The following is a 22,814-nucleotide window of genomic DNA, read 5'->3' on the forward strand; positions in this document are numbered from 1 at the left end:
GGCGAGACCGACCAAGGGCTTCCGGCCCTGAACCTAACGGGGAACCGATGCCCCGTCTCCGGGGCGCCCCCACTAAACCCTGGTCTGGAGTGTCCGTGGGGAAGGGACCAGCCTCGCCGTCCTCTCGCCCCCCCGTCCATGAGTGAGTGGGGGCGGTGCCCAGCATGCCCCGTGGTTGTATGGAGAGTTCGCCGCCTTCCCCTGACCGGCCTCCCTTTCCGGGGGGAGACTCGCCGCCACCGCCTCCCCCCACTGTCACCTGCGTGGGAGGGGGGAACCCCTTCCTTCTGCCCCGGGATCCACTGGGTGGGGGCTTAGCTTCCCCTGCACATCCACTTTTCGGGGGGGGGCTGTCTCCTCTCCCTCATCACCAGGGTGGGGTGGGAAATGGGGGCCCGTCTCTTTCTATTTCGGGGGGGGGTGCGCGCGAGGGAAGGGAGGCCATCTCCCCTCCCTCCATCCCCAGAGTAGCGAGTTGTGTGTGTGTGGGGGGGTGCTGTCTCTTCCGTTGCCTCCCGACTGTGGAGTGGGGGGTTGTGTGTGGGGGGGGGGGAGGGTCTCCTGCTTGTTTCCCCCCATCCCTAGAGTGAGTGAGTGGAGAGGGAAGGGAACAGAACCCAGCCCCTACTCTCGAAGCCTCTCTCTAGAAATGCAGCATTGTGCCTGTTCCCGAATGTACTGTAAGGCTTCCCCAGTTATGAGGGTGAGGGTACTTCTGGAGAGTACTTCTGGAGAGTGGGCTGGATTTGATCTCACCATTGCTCTATAGTTGTCTACCCCACTTCAAGCTGATTTCTTTTGATCTCTTATTAAGCAGGATTGGACAGGTGATATCCAAGAAATGATTACATACTTCTGATAATTCAGTAGTTGATATTCTTCCTTATGTGTGTGTATTAAATACATGATCCAGCATGTTATTAGGGGACAACATTGCTCAGATGAGAGGTAAAAGTGAGGTCCTGAGCAGTTATTAAAGATTCCCTAGTACTTTTCACAAGTATGGGTGAAAACAACAAAGAGTCTGGTGGCACCTTAAAGACTAACAGATTTATTTGGGCATAAGCTTTCGTGAGTAAAAACCTCACTTCTTCGGTATGGGTGAGAGCGCCTGATGTTTGGGCCAAATTCCATTTGGGTAATTTATGTTCTTCCTAACTAAAATTCCTCTATATTAATTTTACATTGTACATATCATATCCAGAATTGTTGTGTAATGTTATCAGTTGTCTGTTTTGCCACAAAGGTGTCTGCCCTTCAGTGGTGGGTGAAGTTAAATGTGTGTGAGGTTTGTCAGTTAAAGACAGTAAAGTTTTAGGATTCTTCCAGATGGAAGATGCTACCTAGACACAAGTTTTCTGTGTGATCTCTTTCTAATGCTTAAACTTGTGGAGTTCATGGTAATTGTCAGTTAATGGTGTGTTTAACTATGTAATATACCATTTCTGTTCACACTTGCAAATTACAATATAGCTGAAAATTTATGTTTCTGACACTTGTATGAGAATTTAGTATTCCTCTTATTCTTTAGATACTGGGAACCAGCTCTACTATTATTTATATACTGAACATTTTGATGTCATGGAGGTACTGTTTTCAAGTGAGTATGACCTGTTGGTGGACTCCAGGTGTTTCATGAGATAAAATAATTGAGTTTATTTTAACTAATTCAAAACAAAGTGTTTCCTGTGTGTATTTTGGTCTTCTATTTTTTAATTAATTTTTATTTGGGCAGGTGTGGTAGACTAGTGGCAATACTCAGCACCAGCACGTGAGACTTGGGTTCAGTTACCTGTGCTTTGCTTCATGATATGGGGATTTTTGCAGAGGAGTCTACTCTTTTTTATGGAGTTTTCTTTGAGTAAGGACTGTGGGATTAGGCCTTTAGTGATTGCAGTATCTCTCAGAAACTGTCCCACCCAGTCTGATTTAAATCTGATTTAAAGATTGCCATTGTCTTGCTTTGAAGGAAGTCCTCCCCACCCGCTATTCCTCTGTAGTATGGTGATCAACTGTTATGGAAGTGAATTTTTAGAGTAATAGAAACAAAGAGAGAACAACAAAGAGAGCCTGTATGTTTTTAAAATTATTTGCACAAAATGCACCGGTTTGTTTTGCTTTTGACTTTGTGCCATTGAGTTAGTCAATACAAAGACTGACCATTTCTATATAACCTTCCTGAGGTTGGTACCCTCATATTTTCTTATACGTCTGTCCTGGCTGTCTAATAGGTATTTCTAGAATTGGAAGGATGGCAGTAAAATGATTAGTCAGTCCACTTCTATTCATTGTCCGATTGTAGCTAAAACATAATTTCTGTGTCTTCATCCTACCATATGACCCACATACTTCACAGGTGTGAGTGAAATAAGAATCCACTGAGGCCAATATATTTCAAGTCTCTTTTGGCACTTGGCCTTATGAGAACAGGCAGTGTTCAATTAGTAGGTACATTTTTTTTGTTGTTTTCATATTGGCCCACATTGTGGTGTTGGTGCAAAACTGTGAAGACTGAAAAAAATTCAATCTGTTGTGATTGAGCTGCTAGACTAGCTTTTACATAGAATGCCTGCAGTATATACACTGGTTTACCATTTTTTGTGTTCATAAAGAGGCTTCTCTTATGATCAGCAAGCTATTTGATTACTTCATATTCTCACAGATCTCATATTGTTCTGTCTTCACTATTAAATTGTATTATAAATTTAGAATGGTGATAATCTGTAGAGAAACATGGTGCTAATGCGGCTTTGCTGTCAGAGATGATGGGACTTCTTGCAAATGAAATGACACTTGCAGGATTACACATACTACTCTTCTAAATACACTTTTGGCATATGTATCTTAGTAAAAATGGTGTTCTTTTGTGAATTAGCGGAAGGCCATTCCAGCCCAATGATCCAAATGTAGGTAGCCAAGTGAAAATACATTTGAGACAATTTTAAATGTCCAGGGGATGGGGTAGTATCTTTTATTGGACCAACTTCTGCTTGAAAGTTTGTTTCTCTCAGCAACAGAAGATGGTCCAATAAAAGATACTTCACCCACCTTTTCTCTCTAAGGGCTTGGCTACATGAGCGCTTTACAGCGCTGCGACTTTCTTGCTCAGGGTGTGAAAAAACACTCCCCTGAGCGCAGCAAGTTACAGCACTGTAAAGCACCAGGGTAAACAGTGCCCCAGCACTGTAAGCTAATCCCCTCGTGGAGGTGGAGTACCTGCAGCTCTGGGAGACCTCTTCCAGCGCTGGTGCACGACCACACTTGCACTTCAAAGCACTGCCATGGGAGCACTACCACGGCAGCGCTTTGAAGTTTCGAGTGTAGCCACGGCCTAATATCCTGGGACTGATGTGGCTACAACAATACTGCATACAATAAGGGCATTTATGTCTGGGAATATCAACTGTTCATGCGGAGTGTCTCTACCTAAAATTAAATGATCTAGAATATAGAATAGTTTAGTGTGTGTGTGTGGGGGGGGGGGGGGGGGGGGGGGGGGGGGCCCTGGGGGGGGGGGGGAGGAGCGAAGGCACCATTGAGTTGGGATTTTCATTCTTCACAAGGTATTGGAAAGGGGTGTTTTTAAGTTTTCATTCCTTTTTGGCTCTCTGTAGAAGGCCTGCACGTAACTGGCTGAAAAAAATGGCTCCACAAGATGACAATCTCAGCCCTAATATGGTCTAAATGGTAAGGAAAACTATTTTGTGTCTAGGCTACTATCAACCTCTCTTGAAAAGTGTTTATTAACAAAGGTGGTTCTGAAGCATATTTAACTCTTACCGTAAAGATGACATATAAAGGAATTCTGATTTTTGTTGTTGCTGTTGCAGAGAAAGGTATAAATGATCCAATGTCTGGAAGTTGAAGCTAGACAAATTCACACTGGAAATAAGGCGTACATTTTTAACAGTGAGAATAATTGAACTACTTACCAAGAGTCATGGTGTATTCTCTGTCACTGGAAGTTTTAAAATTGAGATTGGATGTTTTTCCAAAAGATATGCTCCAGGAATTAATTTGGGGAAGCTCAGTGGCCTGTGTTATACACAGCTGTTATACGTAGATGATCACAGTGGTCCCTTCTGGTCTTGGAATCTATAAATATGTCTTAGACAAGCAGTACGTTTTGTCCCAAATAACTAAGACAAGAGGGACATTCAGCACAATTTTGAAGTATATCTTTTGTTTAATTGCTTTCAGGTTTAAAAAAACAAACAAACAAACAAAAACTGTATGATCTGTTGCATGCTGCCACCTCCATCTCACAACATGCATACACCACAGGAGCCTGCACATAGTAGGGCAGGAGTTTGACACATTCTGTGAGAGCGCTGCACTACATATTTAATCTTTGTTCTTGGCCCTGATGTCAAAAGGTAGGATGCTAAATTGTCCTCGTTCCTCAGTGGGTTTCTCACTGATGATAATAGGCACTGAATGGAATTGTAAGTGCTCAGAACCTTGTAGGAATCCAGCCCAAAGGCAGGTTTGCGCAGTGATAGAGGATAGAATATGGTCCTTATGCAGTAACTACATTGTTAGCCCAAATTCTGCACTGTATTACATGGGGTACAACTCCTATGCACTTAAATGAGAGCTAAAGCTGTATAACTGTGAACAGAATCTAGGCTTAGATTTGTAAACTGTTGCATTCAAGTTCAGTGGGTTGTGGATGGAAATGGAGGGCAGTTTTGGGACCAGTGTCTGTTCTCCCCCTCTATTTGGTCACTGGTGTGGTCAGTTACAATTACTGCTATTGTGTGCGTAAATCAGATAAGCATAAAACTGCACCTAAATTATTTAGCTTTAAAGTAGTAGAGTTATCATCCTAGCTGTATGAGGCAGTTCGCACCTCTCAAATTTATTTAAGGGGTCCATCTACCATGCAGCTCAGAGGTGAATTCTCATCTTGGGTAGACGTACATGCACTAGTGTTGCAGCGATGGCATGGGTGGTGACTCGGGATAGCTGCTTGGTTGGCTAGCTAGAACTACCACCTCTGCCATTATGGCCTCACTGCTATTTTTAGCATGCCAGCTCAAGCAGAGCTGGGGCGTTTACATTTGCCTGAACTGGGAATTATACCTCCCAGCTGCAGTGTAGACATAGACTTAGACAGTATGTCAAGTCATGGTCTGCAGAGTCTGACTTTGTTATCCATCTGAAAAAATACTTAAGGTGGGCAAGATGTTTGATACCACTAGCATAGGTTAAGGTAGTTCCTGTGTATGTGTATAATTTTTTTTAACCTTTTTAAAAAGATTTTGCTTTCTGAAGTGCTAGCCCGTCTGCAACAGGGTTGCATAGTAAATGTAAAGTGACCAGTGGGTATAGTGTCCATGCTAGGTCACTGTGGGTAGCAGCCTACAGTGGATCTGGACTCTCTGACCTCCAGAATGGATAAACAAATGATGAGCTTTTCATCTTCAAAGTATGCTGAAAGTGCCTCTGAGTCTGGCTTATTAGTCATTCAGCATGTGTTCCATATCTTATTTCTGGGGGAATTCTGTGCCAAAAAATTATTCTGTGCACAATATTTTAAAATTCTGCATATTTTATTTATCAAAATTACACAATATAATCACAACAGCTTCAATTATTTTGGCAAAAAGAACAGGAGTACTTGTGGCACCTTAGAGACTAACAAATTTATTAGAGCATAAGCTTTCGTGGACTACAGCCCACTTCTTCGGATGCATACAGAGTGGAATAAATATTGAGGAGATATATATACACACATACAGAGAGCATAAACAGGTGGGAGTTGTCTTACCAACTCTGAGAGGCCAATTAAGTAAGAGGAAAAAAAAAAACTTTTGAAGTGATAATCAAGATAGCCCAGTACAGACAGTTTGATAAGAAGTGTGAGAATACTTACAAGGGGAGATAGATTCAATGTTTGTAATGGCTCAGCCATTCCCAGTCCTTATTCAGTCCTTTGTTGATTGTGTCTAGTTTGCATATCAATTCCAGCTCAGCAGTCTCATTGGAATCTGTTTTTGAAGTTTTTCTGTTGTAAGATAGCCACCCGCAGGTCTGTCATTGAATGACCAGACAGGTTAAAGTGTTCTCCCACTGGTTTTTGAGTATTATGATTCCTGATGTCAGATTTGTGTCCATTAATTCTTTTGCGTAGAGACTGTCCGGTTTGGCCAGTGTACATGGCAGAGGGGCATTGCTGGCACATGATGGCATATATCACATTGGTAGATGTGCAGGTGAACGAGCCCCTGATAGTATGGCTGATGTGATTAGGTCCTATGATGATGTCACTTGAATAGATATGTGGACAGAGTTGGCATCGGGCTTTGTTACAAGGATAGGTTTTTGTATTTTGGTATTTTCTTTCAAAATACCTGTCAGCAAGTGTGTCTGTAACAATACACACAACAACAAAGATTCAGGAAATGTTTCTGACAAATAGATTTCTTACTGGACATATTAATACAGAACTTTGAGTAATAATTAGGGCTGTCAAGCCATTAAAAAAAGTAATTGCGTTTAATCGTGCGATTTAAAAAAAGTAATGGAATACCATTTATTTAAATATCTTTGGATGTTTTCAAATATATTGATTTCATTTACAACAGAGAATACAAAGTGTACAGTGCTCACTTTATACTTATTTTTATTACAAGAATTTACACTGGAAAAAGCAAAAGAAATAGTATTTTTCAATCCACCTAATACAAGTACTGTAGTGCAGTCTCTTTATCATCAAAGTTGAACTTACAAATGTAGAATTATGTACAAAAAAACCCCTGCACTCAAAAACAAAACAATGTAAAATTTCAGAGCGTACAAGTCCACTCAGTCTTACTTCTTGTTCAGCCAATCACTAAGACAAACAAGTTTATTTCAAGGAGCTGACTGAGTGATTATCTTTGAGAAGTCATGGAAGACAGAAAAGATTCCAGAAGACTGGAAAAGGGCAAATATAGTGCCCATCTGTAAAAAGGGAAATAAGGACAACCCAGGGAATTTACAGACCAGTCAGCTTAATTTCTGTACTGGGAAAGATAATGGAGAAAATAATTAAGCAATCAATTTGCAAACATCTAGAAGATAATAAGGTGATAAGTAACAGTTAGCATGGATTTGTAAGAAACAAATCGTGTCAAACCAACCTTAAAGCTTTCTTTGACAGAGAACAAGCCTTGTGGATAGCGGGGAAGCAGTAGACGTGGTATATCTTGATTTTTAGTAAAGCTTTTGATGCTGTCCCACATTGAATTTCCCTAGTTTATTTATGAGAAGGTCATCTAGATGGAGCTACTATAAGGTGGGTGCAAAACTGGTTGGAAAACCGTTCCCCGAGAGTAGTTATCAGTGGTTCAGAGTCATGCTGTAAGGGCATAATGAGTGGTGTCCCGCAGGGATCAGTTCTGGGTCTGCTTCTGTTCAGTATCTTCATCAATGATTTAGATAATGGCATAGAGAGTACACTTATAAAGTTTGCAGACGATATGAAGCTGGGAGGGGTTGCAAGTACTTTGAAGGATAGGATTAAAATTCAGACCATTTCTCCAGTTTGTCCAGATCATTTTGAAGTAAATAGGATGAAATTTAATAAAGACAAATGCAAAGTACTCCATTTAGGAAGGAACAATCAGTTGCACACATACAAAATGGGAAATGACTGCCCAGGAAGGAGTACTGTGGAAAGGGATCTGGGGTCTTAGTGGACCACAAGCTAAATATGAGTCAACAGAGTAATGCTGTTGCAAAAAAAAGCGAACATCATTCTCAGATGTATTAGCAGGAGTGTTGTAAGCAAGACATGAGAAGTAATTCTACTCCGCTCTGATTAGGCCTCAGCTGGAGTATTGTGTCCAGTTCTGGGCGCCACATTTCAGGAAGGATGTGGACAAATTGGTGAGAGTCCAGAGAAGAGTGACAAAAATGATGAAAGGTCTAGAAAACATGACCTATGAGGAAAGATTGAAAAAATTGGTGTCAAGTATCAGGGGGTAGCCGTGTTAGTCTGTATCTACAAAAACAACAAGGAGTCTGGTGGCACCTTAAAGACTAACAGAGTTATTAGGGCATAAGCTTTCGTGAGTAAAAACCTCACTTCTTCGGATGCATCCGAAGAAGTGAGGTTTTTACTCACGAAAGCTTATGCCCTAATAACTCTGTTAGTCTTTAAGGTGCCACCAGACTCCTTGTTGTTTTTGTAGATACAGACTAACACGGCTACCCCCTGATACTTGACACCATTCTAGGCACTGATTTTTAGAGGAGCTGAGTACCACTGAATTCTGTGGGAGCTGTGTGTGCTCAAATCAGGCCAGTAAACATGCCTAACACTAGGTATCCAAGTTTGAAAACTTTGGTCTTTGAGTGCATGAGGTACATAGGATCAGGCCTGAACTGTCACACTATATAATATCCTCTCATTGTATATTCCATTATTTCATCATCCACATTTATGAATATGCTTGAATAAATCATGCTACTTACATCNGCATCCGAAGAAGTGAGGTTTTTACTCACGAAAGCTTATGCCCTAATAAATCTGTTAGTCTTTAAGGTGCCACCAGACTCCTTGTTGTTTTTGAAAAAATTGGGTTTGTTTAGTCTGGAAAAGAGAAGACTGAGAGGGGACATACCTTTTCAAGTAGGTAAAAGGTTGTTACAAGGAGAGGGAGAAGAAATTGTTTTTCTTAATCTCTGAGGATAGAACAAGAAGCAACAGGCTTAAATTGGAGCAAAGAAGGTTTAGGTTGGACATTAGGAAAAACTTCCTAACTGTCAGGGTGGCTAAGCACTGGAATAAATCGCCTAGGGAGGTTGTGGAATCTCCATCATTGGAATGTCAGGAATGGTCTAAATAATTCTTAGTCCTGCCACGAGTGCAAGGGACTGGATTAGATGACCTCTTGAGGTCCCTTCCAGTTCTATGATTCACATTTGCAGGAGATAATGCTGCCCCCTTCTTGTTTACAATGTCATTTGAAAGTTGTAGCCGGCGTCACAAGATATTTACGCTACAGATGCTCTAAAGATTCTTATGTCCCTTCATGCTTCAACCACCATTCCAGAGGACATGCGTCCATGCTGATGACGGGTTCTGCTCAATAAAAATCCAAAGAAGTGCAGACTGACGTCTGTTCATTTTCATTATCTGAGTCAGATGCCACCAGCAGAGGGTTGATTTTCTTTTTTGGTGGTTCAGGTTCTGTAGTTTCTGCATTGGAGTGTTGCTCTTTTCAGACTTCTGAAAGCATGCTCCACACCCGTCCCTCTCAGATTTTGGAAGGCACTTCAGATTCTTAAACCTTGGGTCGAGTGCTATAGCTATCTTTAGAAATGTCACATCAGTACCTACTTTGTGTTTTGTCAAATCTGCAGTGATTGTTCTTAAAATGAACAACATGTGCTGGGTCATCATCCAAGACTGCTAAAACATGAAATATATGGCAGAATTTGGGTAAAACATTGCAGGGGACATACCATTCTCCCCCACGGAGTTCAGTCACCAATTTTATTAACATTTTTTTAACGAGCAAAATCAGCATGGGGGGTAGGGGAGGGATTGTTAGGGAGTTGGGGACCCTCCCCCATGCTGATCCCTAGCCTCTCCCATTCAGTCCTTGTGTGTCCCTGCATCCCCACTCAACCACTCTTCTTCCCCCTGACCCTATGTGTCCCTGTATCCTCTCTCAGCCATCCTCTGTCATCATGTGACCCACTCCCATTCAGCCCCCACCCCAATCTTCCCACTAGCCCTTCTGAACCCCAGTCGACCCCCCATGTGACTCCCATTCAGCCCCTTTGTCATCCCTCCCCTCCCCCCAATCTTCTGTGCCTCCTCACCTGGATTCGCAGTCATGGCACTGTAGGGAACGCAGCCTCTCCTCTCTGTTGGCTGCTATAGTGAGCCAGTTGCCGGTCTGCTCTAGTGCCACAATAGTCCCTGGTGGGCAAAAGGCAGTGCCTCTCCAACAGAACGTATTTTCTGTGGGGGAAAAGAAACCCTGCAGGTCTGAGAGTCTGAACTTGCACGGTGCTGGGCAGCCAACTTTGATGGAGTTAAGTGGGAATTAAGGGTGTTGCTTGCAGGATCGAGCCCTGCATTTGTGTTGATTCTTCTTTGATTCACTTTTTCAATGTAACTTAGAGTAGTTGGAGAGCATCAGTTAAACTGTGAACAAGAAAGAACAAAAGCTCGTAGGCCTTGCTAGCTAGAGGGTACACCCGTGGCAGGTATTAAAGATGAAATGTAGAGTTGGGGGGAAAAAAAGTTTGCCCTTCACTGCTCCCTCTTTTTAACACACAATCTGTGACACTCATTGACACAAGGTATCATTAAAGCCAAGAACTTAATCGGATTCTAAAAAGGATTATGCACTTACGTGGATAAGGAGAGCATTAGGTAGGACAGAAAAAAAAATGGAGAGAGAATTCTCTATCTTTTAAAGTATAAGATGTCTGAAGTTAAAATGAAACTTTCTCTATGGACTGTTTACTCAGACTCATCAATTACAGGATTTTTCACCTTTGAAAGCATCTTCTGTCTAGCCACTGTCTGAGATAGGATGCCGGATTAGATGGACCGGTGATTGATCTAGTGTAGCAATTCCTATCATCTATGATGTGAAAAGACTCCCCAAATACAATAAACTGTTTTTTTGTTGAATATTTTTGGAGAACCTGAACCATGATGTGGAGAGAGAATGATTGTCTTTCATCAAAAAGGAACTATAAAGAGGAAAAACTTTGTTTTTGCTACAGTTTAGCCTTAAAATAGTAAACTTTAAAAATGTTTACATGCTCTTCCAAATCGTGTTTGAATCTGAAACATTTTTTAGTAAGGACATTTCAGTTATACTTAAGAATGAAGGTCTTCCCCTTCATTCATGCAATTACATATCTTTCTATAATGTAATTTAAATATTACTATTAAGCCCAAGCACAAGACACTGATATCAATACAGTCTTTGCACCAAATGTAAGACCCATAAAACAAACTCCACTGGGAGAACTAGAGGAAGGAGCCAGTGTAATTAAACTTTTTGAGAAAACTGTTTCCATTTGTGGATTATTAAGAGGGATTTAAATGAGAAGGGTTGTTCTCCCACACCTGACACTATTCTTTCACCTTCATGCTCTATATTACTAATGATTTTCAAACCTTCAAATATGGACTGAATTGTTAAGATTGTTTATATTTGTATCTGTAAGATTTAGGGCTTGGGAGTTTTGATATTGCAATTTAATTTATTGTTTTCTGTTTAGAAAACTTATTGAATGAACATGTATATGTTAAAAAGTATTTAAAATTTTATTTTTTTATTTTAGGAGACAGCTTTCATCTTGACAGTGGCAGCTTGAAGTCTATTAAAGTCCAAGCATTTATTTTGTTTTTAAAAATTATTGTGCAGGTATGTCAAATATAAATATCAGTAATTATTTTCTCAACGTTTTTTTATTTCAGCATGTTTTTCTCAATGTGGGGAAACAAAATACTGCATATTTTCACTTCCTTTTTACAAATAGTCATGGTTTAAAATCTATTTGCATATTGTGAAAGAATTGAAATAGTACAACAGTTTAAGATAGCCAAAATATCTTCTCTTCACACACTTTGCATTCGATATTAAATTTTACAGACTTTAATAATGCTTAAATACATAGTGCTATAAGGTGTCTTGTATCGAAGCTTTAGAGAAGAATCATGGGTTTGATATTGAGAATCAGAATAGATACACAGGACTCCGTCAACTTTCAGTCTAGTCAGTACTACACCTGTCTTGAGTGCAAACTGAGATTTCTCAATCACATTTTCCTATTAAGCTTTTTTTTTTTTTTCTTGTTGCAGTGTGAAACACAGAAAACAAGAAACTGGCTATATAGGGGAAGTGGAGATGCTAAATACACACATTGCAGTCAAATGCAAAAGAAAACTGAAAAGATAAATATTTTTTCTCTAATTTCTTAGAGTTATGGTGATCTTGGCTGTTACTTTTAATAAGTATTGAAAAAACCCTTCAGACAAAAGTGGTTTTGTAGTTGGTGTCACTTAAAATGACTAACCATGAGTAGAAAGCAGTATAATATGTATTAGTATATCTATAAAATATAAACCAATCGAGAGAACTTGTGATCTCCTCTGAAATATTAAAAGAGTAACTTTAGGGGGATATCCTGCCCTCCACTATTCTCTCCAGCAGATTTCAGAACAGAAGTGGGGTAGGTCTGATACAGAAGAGTAGGTCAAGAGACTCGGATGATCTGTACCAGCTGTGTGCTTTGGAGCAGCAGGGGGATCTGGGATGTGACTAGGCCGTGTGATGGCTGAGGGTCAGTGGCTCCACCGTTTAGTGGATTTACTGGTTGTTCCTAACCTAAGCAAAGCAGGCATGCAGGAGCCTTAGGCTACAGTAGCCTTCAGGCTGCAATACAAGCTTGAGAGCCACTCTTTTTTACCTGTCAACAGCCTGGGTGTGGGAGAAAATTCCTTCCCTCTGGCTTCCTTGAATTCCTCCACACACAAGTCCTGTTTGGCCTATGCATTGTGCAAAGGGCTTGGCCCTAGAATATTATTTAAGATCATCTTCCTGGCCCAATGTTTTCAACATGTATTGTCTTCACCTCTTCAGATTCCTCAATTATTTTTTCCTTCACCACCACGTTACATAAAAATTTCTGGCCCTCATCAGGTCCTTTGTAAGTGGATTCCTATCTGCTTTATCCACATTTTCTCTTTTATGTCAAGCCCTCCCTTCCATCATCCATTCCAGTCTTTATTGTCTTCCAGTCTGCTTCCATCACAAACAACTGCATGCTTTTTCCAACCTTCCTTTTTGTAGAGAACACCTATCTGATCTTCCCTGGAAATTCATTGGATTCTTCTTCAAGGGTCACTATTTATGGGGAAATTGCCAATGAATAATGGCTGCATGGATTGCCATCAGGGACTTCTGATATTTATCTTAATTAATTGTCTGTTTAAATCAACAAAAACATAACTGTCTGGCTGTGCACATATCGGGCCTATTTAAAAGCATGTTGTTTTACTGCACTTCCTTATTCTTCTTATTTGTTACACCCATTTTTTGCATATTAATTAGATTTTAAGCTCTTTGAGGCTGGGAGAGCCCTTTATTCTCTTCAGCACCTAGTGTGATGAGGCTCCCAATCCTGACAGGAGCTTCTAGGCATTATTGTAATACAAATGCATGTTAATTATTTCTGGTAGCACTAACAGTTTGCTTTCCAAACAGGTGAAGGAATGATCCATGTCTTGCTCATAATCTAAAGACAGACATACAAACAGAGGGTAGGGGAAAGGTATACAACATGTGCTGGCAACAGTATAAGTGGGGCAGGTAGCACTGCTTGTTGTTTAAGTTACCCAGCACTTCCCATTATTAGACACTGGTTTCAGTTGCTAGGTCTAGGAGCCGGCGGAGGAAGAACAGGGTGCGAAAACAGGGGATTGGGAGAACTGAGATTGGATGAGGATTGGGATGGGGGAGACCGAGACTGGCAGGACAAGAGTGGAACTGGGAACCAGTGGGGTGGAGGCAATATATGGAGGTGAGGGAAGACAGATGTGGCAAGGAGCTGAGGTGCACGGGAGAACTGGAACTGACTAAGCAAAGGGACTTGCATAAGTAATCAAGGGAGTTGAGGACACTGAGGCTGGGTGAGAAGCCTGGAGAGAGGGAGCCAGCAGGTTTGGGGAATGTGGGCAGGTGATGGGAGGTCAGAGGCAAGGGAGAGAGCCAGATCAGGGAGTGGGGGATGAAACTGGCCTGGCTGGGCAAGAAGACTGGTAACAAGGAATTGGGGTGGGGGGAGATTGGAAATGCCTTGACAAGGAGACCAGGAGTTAGAAGAGGTGGGACTAGATTTACTGGGCAAGGCAATTAATATCAGAAACCTGAGGAGCGGAGACTCAGTATAGCTTTAGTGTCTCTCACCACACCTGAGCCCCCAGCCTCTCTAGCTGGGGTCTTTTTGCCCTGCTTCATTCTCAGCTAGCCCTCACCTGGAGACATCAACAGGGTCACAACTCCATCACTCCCCAGTCTTTAGCCCTCTTTGGCTCTTCAGCTCAAAGAGCAGGAGACATCTCCCTTGGCTAGTGTCAACCTTCAGCCCTCTCTGGTCATGGCTCTCTGGCCTGCGGAAGTTTTGTAGGTGAACACCCAACTGCCTTCCTGCTTTCTACTATCAACAGCCTTATCTGGGTCCACTGCATAGCTTGGGAACTCTCTCTAATCCCTCTTTCAGGGATATTCCCTCCCTCCTTCAGTTTAGCTTTGCTTTTCTCCTGAGTGCTCTCTCTAGAATTTGGATTCTGAACTCTTCTCTTTGGCTGTCACTTTTTTAAAGCTTCCCGGGGCAACCCTGCCCTCCACATCACACCAAATTAGGGCACATAACTGGACTGAAACTGGAGAGGGGCCAGCTATTTTGTTACACTATTTCTTTCAGCAAAGGTTGTCTTGGTTTATTCCAGAGTCAGGATTTGCTACGTAAAAGTTAATGAGTTAGTAGTTCAGCTCATTAAGGAATCCTTACTAGTATAGCTTTTTATTCTAATAAATAGAAAGAAATTTTCCATGACTAAATCTCTTACACATATTCTGAGAATACATTTATTTATTTAGAAGTGCAGTTAAAAGCATAAAGCTTGCTAAATCAATATCTCTTACCAAGGTCCACTGGCGAGTACTTAACTTCTTTCTGGCAATAATAGTCCCAGGTATGAGACTTCTAACTTCCTGTTCAGAGTCTAAAGAAAATATTTTGTCATTCTAAACTAATACTTTTTTAAAATCATAAAACTTAAGGTCTTGCCGAATTTCAGGTCTACTGATGGGCAGTCTTAGTGCCTCATAAAACTGTAGATTTAGTTGTATAATAAACTTGAGTCCCCTTCTCTCACCTTGGTGAATGTACAAATGTATGTGTATTGCTGGCATGGTCAAGATAAGACTTTGTTTGGAGTAAGGCTAATGCAGCTTGTGATTTCAAAGGCATCTGTAGCAAGATATAGAAAAGATGGGTTGATTTCACTCTCTCTGCACTTTAAAAGACCTGTATGATATTTTACAATATACCTTCTTCAACTTCAGAAAAACTGTTAAAAGAATGTTTCAAGCGCTTGACTGTGAAAGCTAAAGTTAAGAATTTGCAGTGACTGCCTGGGGTTGGCCATGCAGTATTTACTCTGTTGCCATGTATATCCATCCTGTGCACTGAATGAGGCAGAGGTACTGTGGGGAAAAAATAGTATGTGATCATATAATTAAAGATGTTACGATGATGCATATGCCCAGGGCAGCAGAAATAATTTGTGTGGACAGCTGTATGTCTAGGATTTTCTGACTGGATTTTGCAGCCTAGACAATATTTTTAATGCCCTTATTTGATCAGTATGCTCCTTCCTGTGCATATAAGCAAGTATTACCATAGTTAAACATTTAAACCCTTTTATACTCTTGGTATTCTAGTAATTTGCTCATCTCTTCCTTATCCTTAAGTCCTGATAAAGTAGATCTTGTCAGTACCAACTTGGGTAGGGACTTTTTAAAATTGCCAAAGGTCCTCTGTGTGTTAACCTAAACTTGTTTGTCTTGAAATTTGTAGTAGACATGTCTGCTTGCTCTCCTGTTGATTTTTATTTTGTTTTAAATACATCTGTACATAAGTCTTCTTAATTTCCTTTTATATTACACATCTAGTTGAAAGCTAGGACAGGTTTATACTACCACTGAAGTTATTTAACTTATGTCACTCAGATGTGAAAAAGACACCCTTCTGAGCAATGCAAATTACAGTGACCTAAGCGCTGCCCATACCAGTGCTATGTTGGTATGGAGTGTCTTCACCAAACATGCAGCTGTGCCACTGTCGTACTTCTAGTGTAGACCTGCCCCTAGTCTACAGTGGTTGTTTTGATAGCTAGGTACTCAGTATTCATGCGGTATGAATAACTGATTTTTTTTATTTTATTTGTTTGATTCTGGGGAAAAAAAATAATTTCAGGTCAACCCAAACTGGAATTTTTGCTGAATTGAAAAGTTGGGGGAAAAAAAATACATTTTGGGTCAATTGAAACATTTTGTTTAGATTTGGGGCATTTTCAGCTTTTTTGTCTTATTAAAAGCAAAGGATATTTAAAAACAAAGGGTCTAGATTCACAAAACCATCGAGATTGTGGGGTCCCTCTTATACCTTTATAGCCTAGGACACTAACCTGGGATCTGGGAAACCTGTGTCAAGTCCCTGCTTCGGAACAGTGACTGTAACCTGGGTCTCTCAATAGCATATTACACAGACGTAATGTCTGTTAAATGCTACTGATGGCTTTTTTCTTACTTTCCTTTATATTTATATATACTATATTTATAGTCACTATCTATAAATCTGTATTTTGTTCTGTATTGATGTTCAATAGGTTACAAATGGTGTGGGTTTTTATCATGAACCGAATGAGCTCCCAGTGCAGTTCCTCCACTCAGCGTAAGCGAATGGCTCTTGGAATTGTCATTCTTCTACTTGTTGATGTGATATGGGTTGCCTCCTCAGAACTCACTTCAGTAAGCATTTTTTCATGCTTCTTATTTTTAAATAAGGGGGGAGAATACTATTACATAGACATTTTTGAAGCTCTGATCACATTTTTACAGAGTTTTACTTGACACATTTTTTAATCTTAAAAAAGGGTGAAAAAAAATCAGAATTCTCCAGGTAGCTAAACAGTGCTATGAGCCAGCACAATGTAAGAGCTATTGTTTTAACTATGGAGGGTATTGTTTAATCTAGAAATTGTCAGTATCTTGAACCAACAAGTATTTTTATTTTTTAGTTAGGGAGTCAAAACCTGATTTACTTATTATTATATCTGTTTAAAAAATGCCACTATTGCCACAGGGAACAGGTAATCTAATTATATCCTTAAAAATTAGTCTATATAATGAACCTGTCATTCTAGCTTTACATTTCAGATTTTATGAAACTACTGCCAGTAGCCTGTTAGGGAAAATTATTATGGCCATATTGGTTCCCATACTGAAAAATAAGCAATGTTGCTGTTAATAGACTAAACTTAAAGATCACTGTTGCTCAACTGTAGTTTTTAAACAATTCCAGCTTGTTTACAAATAAACATTGACTTAATACAGCTTTGAAACTTTATTATGAGGAAGAAAAATGCTGCTTTTAACCATCTTAATTTAAATGAAACAATCACAGAAACAGTTTCCTTACCTTGTAAAATCTTTTTTTTTTTAACTTTTCCTTTAATGTTTTAGTAGTTTAACTCAGTAATGTACTGTATTTGTGGGGTTGTTTGTTTGTTTTTGTTTCCTCTGCTGCTGCCTGATTGTGTATTTCCAGTTCCAAATGAGGTGTGTGGTTGACTAGTCAGTTTGTAGCTCTGGTGTTCGTAATTCTGAGATTCTATTGTATGTGTTTTGACTTCAAGAAAACCTGCTGGGCTGATTTGGACTTGAAAAGCACTGATTAATTGAGAAGTCACATGACTCCTCAGTAATTATGAAGACTATAACTATTTTATTTTCATTCCGCAGTATGTTTTTTCGAAGTACGAGAAGCCTTTTTTCAGTACCTTTGCAAAAACGTCCATGTTTGTTCTATACCTCTTGGGATTTATTGTTTGGAAACCATGGAGGCAACAGTGTACACGTGGATTTCGTGGAAGGCATGCAGCTTTTGTAAGTATTTTTCAATTTAATGACCTAAAGATACGCAATAATTCGAAGTTTTAAGGGGGGGGGAAATTGAGGGTTAGCGTATATTACTTTGCTGATAGATCTGTTGGCAAGGCCCCCTACTGAAGATGCCCATTATGCCAGCAAAAATTCTTTACGCAGCATAGTTAAGCCACCACCCTGAACATTGGTTCTACTGGCAAAAATAATTTTGACATTATAAGCTTCATCTACATAAGGGTTTTTTTTTTTTTTTTTTTTTGCTGTCATATCTGTCAGTTAAAGTTTTGGTTTGTTTGCTTTTTCCTCTCCTCCGTGTCTTCCCTGCCAACATAGCTATGTTGGCAAAACTTTGTCTGTAGACCTGGCCTTACAATAACATAAGCTAAACTTCAGATGTTAAGTGAATCAAATACTGATTTCATTAAAGTACCATTACAAACTGAACAGACGGAAATGGTAATTGCAGGTTGTACAATTGAGTCTATACCTGGAATTAGTACTCTAACATTATGATTTGTCATTTTTTATATCCAGTTTCTTAAGATTAATTCTGAATAGCATGTTTAGAGAGACTAAAATCAGACACTTTTTTTTTGAGATCACGTTCAGGAACTTGGTAGAAGTATGGGTAGGGTTTTATGTTGTTAAACAACTTTGTAGACAAAGACTCTGCTCACATTATGGTGGGCATATTCTACACTCAAATTTGGTGTTTGGTATTAAATTCAGTGTCTAAAGACTCTAAACTGTCATGAGAGGCCTGGTACTATGGTTACCATACGTCCGGATTTTCCCGGACATGTCCGGCATTTTGGTCCTCAAATTCATGTCCGGGGGGAATTGCCAAAAAGCCGAACATGTCCGGGAAAATGCCGGCATCCCTGCCCCAGTCCCCTGCTTACCTGAGCAGTTCCGGCAGGCTGCAAGCTGCAGGCGGATTCCCCCGCGGCGGTGGTTGCTGCTGCTGCTCCCCCCCAGACACCTCAGCTCTGTGTAGCTGAAGAGTAGAGCTGCCGGAGCGCTACCGGCTTCACGGTTTGCCGGGCAGCCTCCAGACCCTGCGCCCCCGGCCAGGCGCTTCCACAGTGTAGCCAGAGCCCGGGAGGGGAAGCGCCCGGCCAGGGGCGCAGGGTCTGGAGGTCTGAGGGCTGCCTGGCAAACCGTGAAGCCAGTAGTGCTCGGGCAGCTGTTTCGCATGGCTGGGAGAGAGGAGGGGGAATGCGGGGTGCTCAGGGGAGGGGGCGGAGTGGGGCTGGGGAAGGGGCAGGGCTAGGGCCCCGTGGAATGTCCCCCTTTTTTAAAACCTTAAATATGGTAACCCTACCTGGAACTAACATCATATGTAGAGGCATAGAAGCAATTCCAGGAGAAATTTCCAAACTAAACAAACCCAATTCTTTCAGCATTCCTTCATAGATCATGTTCTCAAGACCTTTAACCATAGTCAAGTTACCTCTCAATCTTCCTCTCAATAAACTAAATAGATTGAGATTTTTAAGGAAGGCACTTCTTCTAGCTCTCATTGCACTTTTGTGGCTCGTTTCTGAGCATTCTCTAGTTTTTCAACATGTTAAAATGTTGACACAAGAATGGTATGCAGTAGTCCTGTTTAGGAGTCACCAACACTGTATACAGAGGTAAAGTCACTTCACTGTTCCTACAGCCACAGATCTGGCAAAAAGATCTAATGTGAATGGTGTATGGAGCACACATTCAGTTGCTTGTCCACTATGTCCCCTAAATCCTTTTCAGAATCACTGTTTTCCAAGACACCATTCCCCATTGTGTAGGTTATGGACTGTGTTCCTTGCATAATTTTGCCTCTGGCCATATTAAAATACATTTGTTTGGAACAGGCCCAGGTTACCAACCCATCCAGATCAATAGGTATGACTGCTTTGTCCTCCTCATTATCCTTAGAGGCTAAGATGAACAACTTTTCTCCCTCCTCCTTATAACATCCTTTTAGATACCTGAAAACTGATATGTATTTTGGATTTTTTTTTCTTCAACAGCAAACATACAATATTTTAACAAAATAAGCATATGAATTTAATTAAACATTTTAAGTTTTTTAAAATCAGGTGTTTTTTTGTTAAAATTGTTTTTAACTAAAACAGTTAAATGAAAAAATTAAAAGAAAAAACAAATTGAATCGACTATGTCAGTGAGGTTAACACGAGAAATTTAAAATATTGGCTTCTGCAGCTAATTCAGTCATCTTCACCTTCATTTTCCTGTTTGTTCATAATCTGGAAAAGAAAAACAAGCTTTCCTGCTTTTTCAGGTCCCAAACCATTTCTCAGTTTGGAATGGATTAGTCCAAAGGAAGAAAATATTCTTTCTACACCAGCAGAAGAAGCTACTGTTGTTCAAAGTGATATTATCACTTCAACCGTCTCTGAATTCAAGTGCTTAAGTGACTTCCACCAGTTCACTGGTGTGACTTTCTTTAAAACATCATCAGCAAACACATATTTCTTGAATATGTTCATGCTCTCTCTATGTGTGTGTGTATATATATCTCCTCAATATATGTTCCATTCTATATGGATCCGAAGAAGTGGGCTGTAGCCCACGAAAGCTTATGCTCTAATAAATTTGTTAGTCTCTAAGGTGCCACAAGTGCTCCTGTTCTTTTTGCGGATACAGACTAACATGGCTGCTACTCTGAAACCTGTCATTTCTTGAATGGTTCACCCTTAGCTCTGAATTTTATTATAGTTAGCGTTATGGAGGGATGATTGCTGTTTGTCCATGTCATATCCAACTCCTCTTCTTCAGCAGTTAAGGTTTGAACCTGGTACCGAGTATTGAGAATATTTGCAAGAAAATGAACTGGAGATAGTGCTTGTCCCATTTGTTTTTTTTAATGCTTGTAATTTAACTCTGTCACTGCATATTTCTCTCTTTAAGATCTCACTCAGTTCCTTCCAAATTCCAACAGCGTCAGCAATAAAACAACTATTTCCCCGGAATTTTGTTCAAGGCTACAGAAACAGGCTTCAGGGTACTCAGCATGTGTTCAACATTTCTCTTAAGCCCAATGTTGAGAACTTTGGCTGTGACAGTGCCATCTATTTTTTCATGATTTTGTTCATCAACAGTCATCAGATTAGGTCAGTTCTTGATATAGTGCTCAAAACAGTCTGCTACTGAATTCTATCGCACGTCTTGTGGGAGCATTAGCTTGGTTCCTCCCACTTTTTTCAGAGCAGCTGCTGCAAAGTGGTTGTTATGGAAGCATTTTGCAATTTCAACAACATTAGCTTTTGTTTCTGGAACACTGAAGTCTTTGGCTAGGAGGTGCATCAAATGAGCACTGCAACCGCATGTTATTAGTTTGGGACTCTCTTCTAAATAATTTCTTCTCATCTTGGATACATTTGCAGCATTGTCTGTGTCCAAGATGCGTACTAGACATTTGATTTTTTTTTTTCAGTTTGTTATAACTTTTACTGCTACTTCTTGTAAGTATTCTGCTGTGTGTGCATTTCCTGATGTATCAGTTGTTTCTGTAAAGAAGACATTCCCTTTTTCTGTTGTCACACAAGCACATACAACAGGATCATTGTGGACATTGCTCCACCCATCAAGACTCAGGTTAACAATTTCACCCTCTAGACCTTTTGCACACTGCTCAATTTCTCTTTCATACACTTTATCCAGCAATTTGCCTGTGACATCTGCTCTGTTGGGTGGACTGTATCTTGGTCTTAATGACTGAACCATGTTAATGAAGTGTGGGTTCTCAATCATGCGGAAAGGAGAGTTTGTTCCATAAATAAACTGGGCAATTTTTTCATCAATTACCTCTTTTTGTAATCTGCTGGTTCTTATCACAAACTTATCTATGGTTGTTTCTGGATGATGGAGATTATTATTATTATTATTATTTCCTTTTTGCTACAGGTCATATACTGTGGCTATGTGATATAGATGATGTAGCTGAAACACTATCATTGGCAGATAACTTTGAAACTTTTGAAAATGATGGTGATCTTGAAGGTGGATAGTCTTCAGAATTCTGTATGTTGAGGAGGGATTCTCCTAAACAAAATAAGTCAATGCAGTTATTTAATTACTATTACCACACTGCTCATTTAGTATTATTCATTGCATTCACTGACACAGTACTACTTTAAAGATGAAATTGTAAAAGGAAGATCTGCCTATTTCAGCTATTTATTTTTTATCATCACTGCATCTAAAATGATAGTACTATAGAGTAACCACTATATATTTTGCTCAAACATGAGAATTCAAGAATAGTCCAGAAGGAAAACAGGCAGTCTTTAAGAAAGAAGTATGAAATAAAGTTTACTAACCTGAAGATCCTGCATGTTCAGACATGTTTCTTTCATCATCTTCATCACAGCTTCCTGCTGAGAAGGGACGCTTCTCATGATGTCGTTTCATTCGGGCAACCAGACCTTGCATTTCTTTGTTGCACTGTTTGCATTTTGCACTCATGCCTGTCTTACCCACAGGTAGAGGAACTTCATTAAAATATTCCTGAACTGGGTCTCTTTTATGGCCTGCTGCCATTTTAGGTTTTCCCTTCTAGTGAGAGAATGGTATGGCAGATCTCAAATCAATGAAGGCTACACTCAGAAAGACCTCAAGACTTCTGGAATATGTTGCTCAAACAGTTTCACTTTTGTTTCTACTGCCTGTCCCTCCCTTCTCACATTTATCTCCAGACTTCTTCTCCTTGTCCAGATCTATTTTGCTCCCAACAATCTTCTATTCATTGAACTTTTTGAAACTTTGCACTTTTAGAGAGAGGTAAGGGATTGAATCTGTGTACATAAATTTTCAGAGGGACAATAGGGTTGAGGTCTGTTATTTCTCACCTCCATATATTATTTATTTTTTTAAAAACATTTTTGTTGTTAACAAGCATGTTCTCTCTGGAGACACAAATCCAGTTTGAGAACTGCAAATCTAAGCATCTCTGATGGTATCTTGAATCTAGACTGAGCACTGAGTCCCATTGGGTAGATAGAAAGATTAACCTAAATAATCTATATAGAAGCCCCTGGAACCCCATAAAATTGGGTTCCTAATCCATGAACTATTGGAACTCATTTACAAAATTTTTCTTAAACATTACAT

The 22,814-nt window shown here is 40.2% G+C and overlaps 1 protein-coding gene across 8 annotated transcripts in view; it reads left to right on the top strand.

Annotated features, from left to right (window-relative positions):
* The window catches only part of SLC35F5 (solute carrier family 35 member F5), a 54,156-nt gene that overhangs the window by 150 nt on the left and 31,192 nt on the right, over positions 1-22,814 (top strand). For 4 of the 8 annotated variants that reach the window (XR_004647729.1, XM_034786358.1, XM_034786356.1 and 1 more), the window contains exons 2-7: positions 1,532-1,600; positions 3,615-3,687; positions 11,305-11,387; positions 11,825-11,917; positions 16,415-16,559; positions 17,553-17,696. Coding sequence is in view for 7 of the 8 variants with exons in the window: in XM_034786358.1 (XP_034642249.1) it covers positions 11,871-11,917; positions 16,415-16,559; positions 17,553-17,696 (336 nt within the window). In the remaining variant the exon portion in view is untranslated. Of the gene's footprint in view, positions 1-27; positions 143-760; positions 828-1,531; positions 1,601-3,614; positions 3,688-11,304; positions 11,388-11,824; positions 11,918-16,414; positions 16,560-17,552; positions 17,697-22,814 lie in introns of those variants that run through there. The other 4 variants (XM_034786353.1, XM_034786354.1, XM_034786357.1 and 1 more) reach the window with 4 other exon arrangements.

Source organism: Trachemys scripta, chromosome 11 (assembly GCF_013100865.1).
Source record: "Trachemys scripta elegans isolate TJP31775 chromosome 11, CAS_Tse_1.0, whole genome shotgun sequence".
NCBI lineage: Eukaryota > Metazoa > Chordata > Testudines > Emydidae > Trachemys > Trachemys scripta.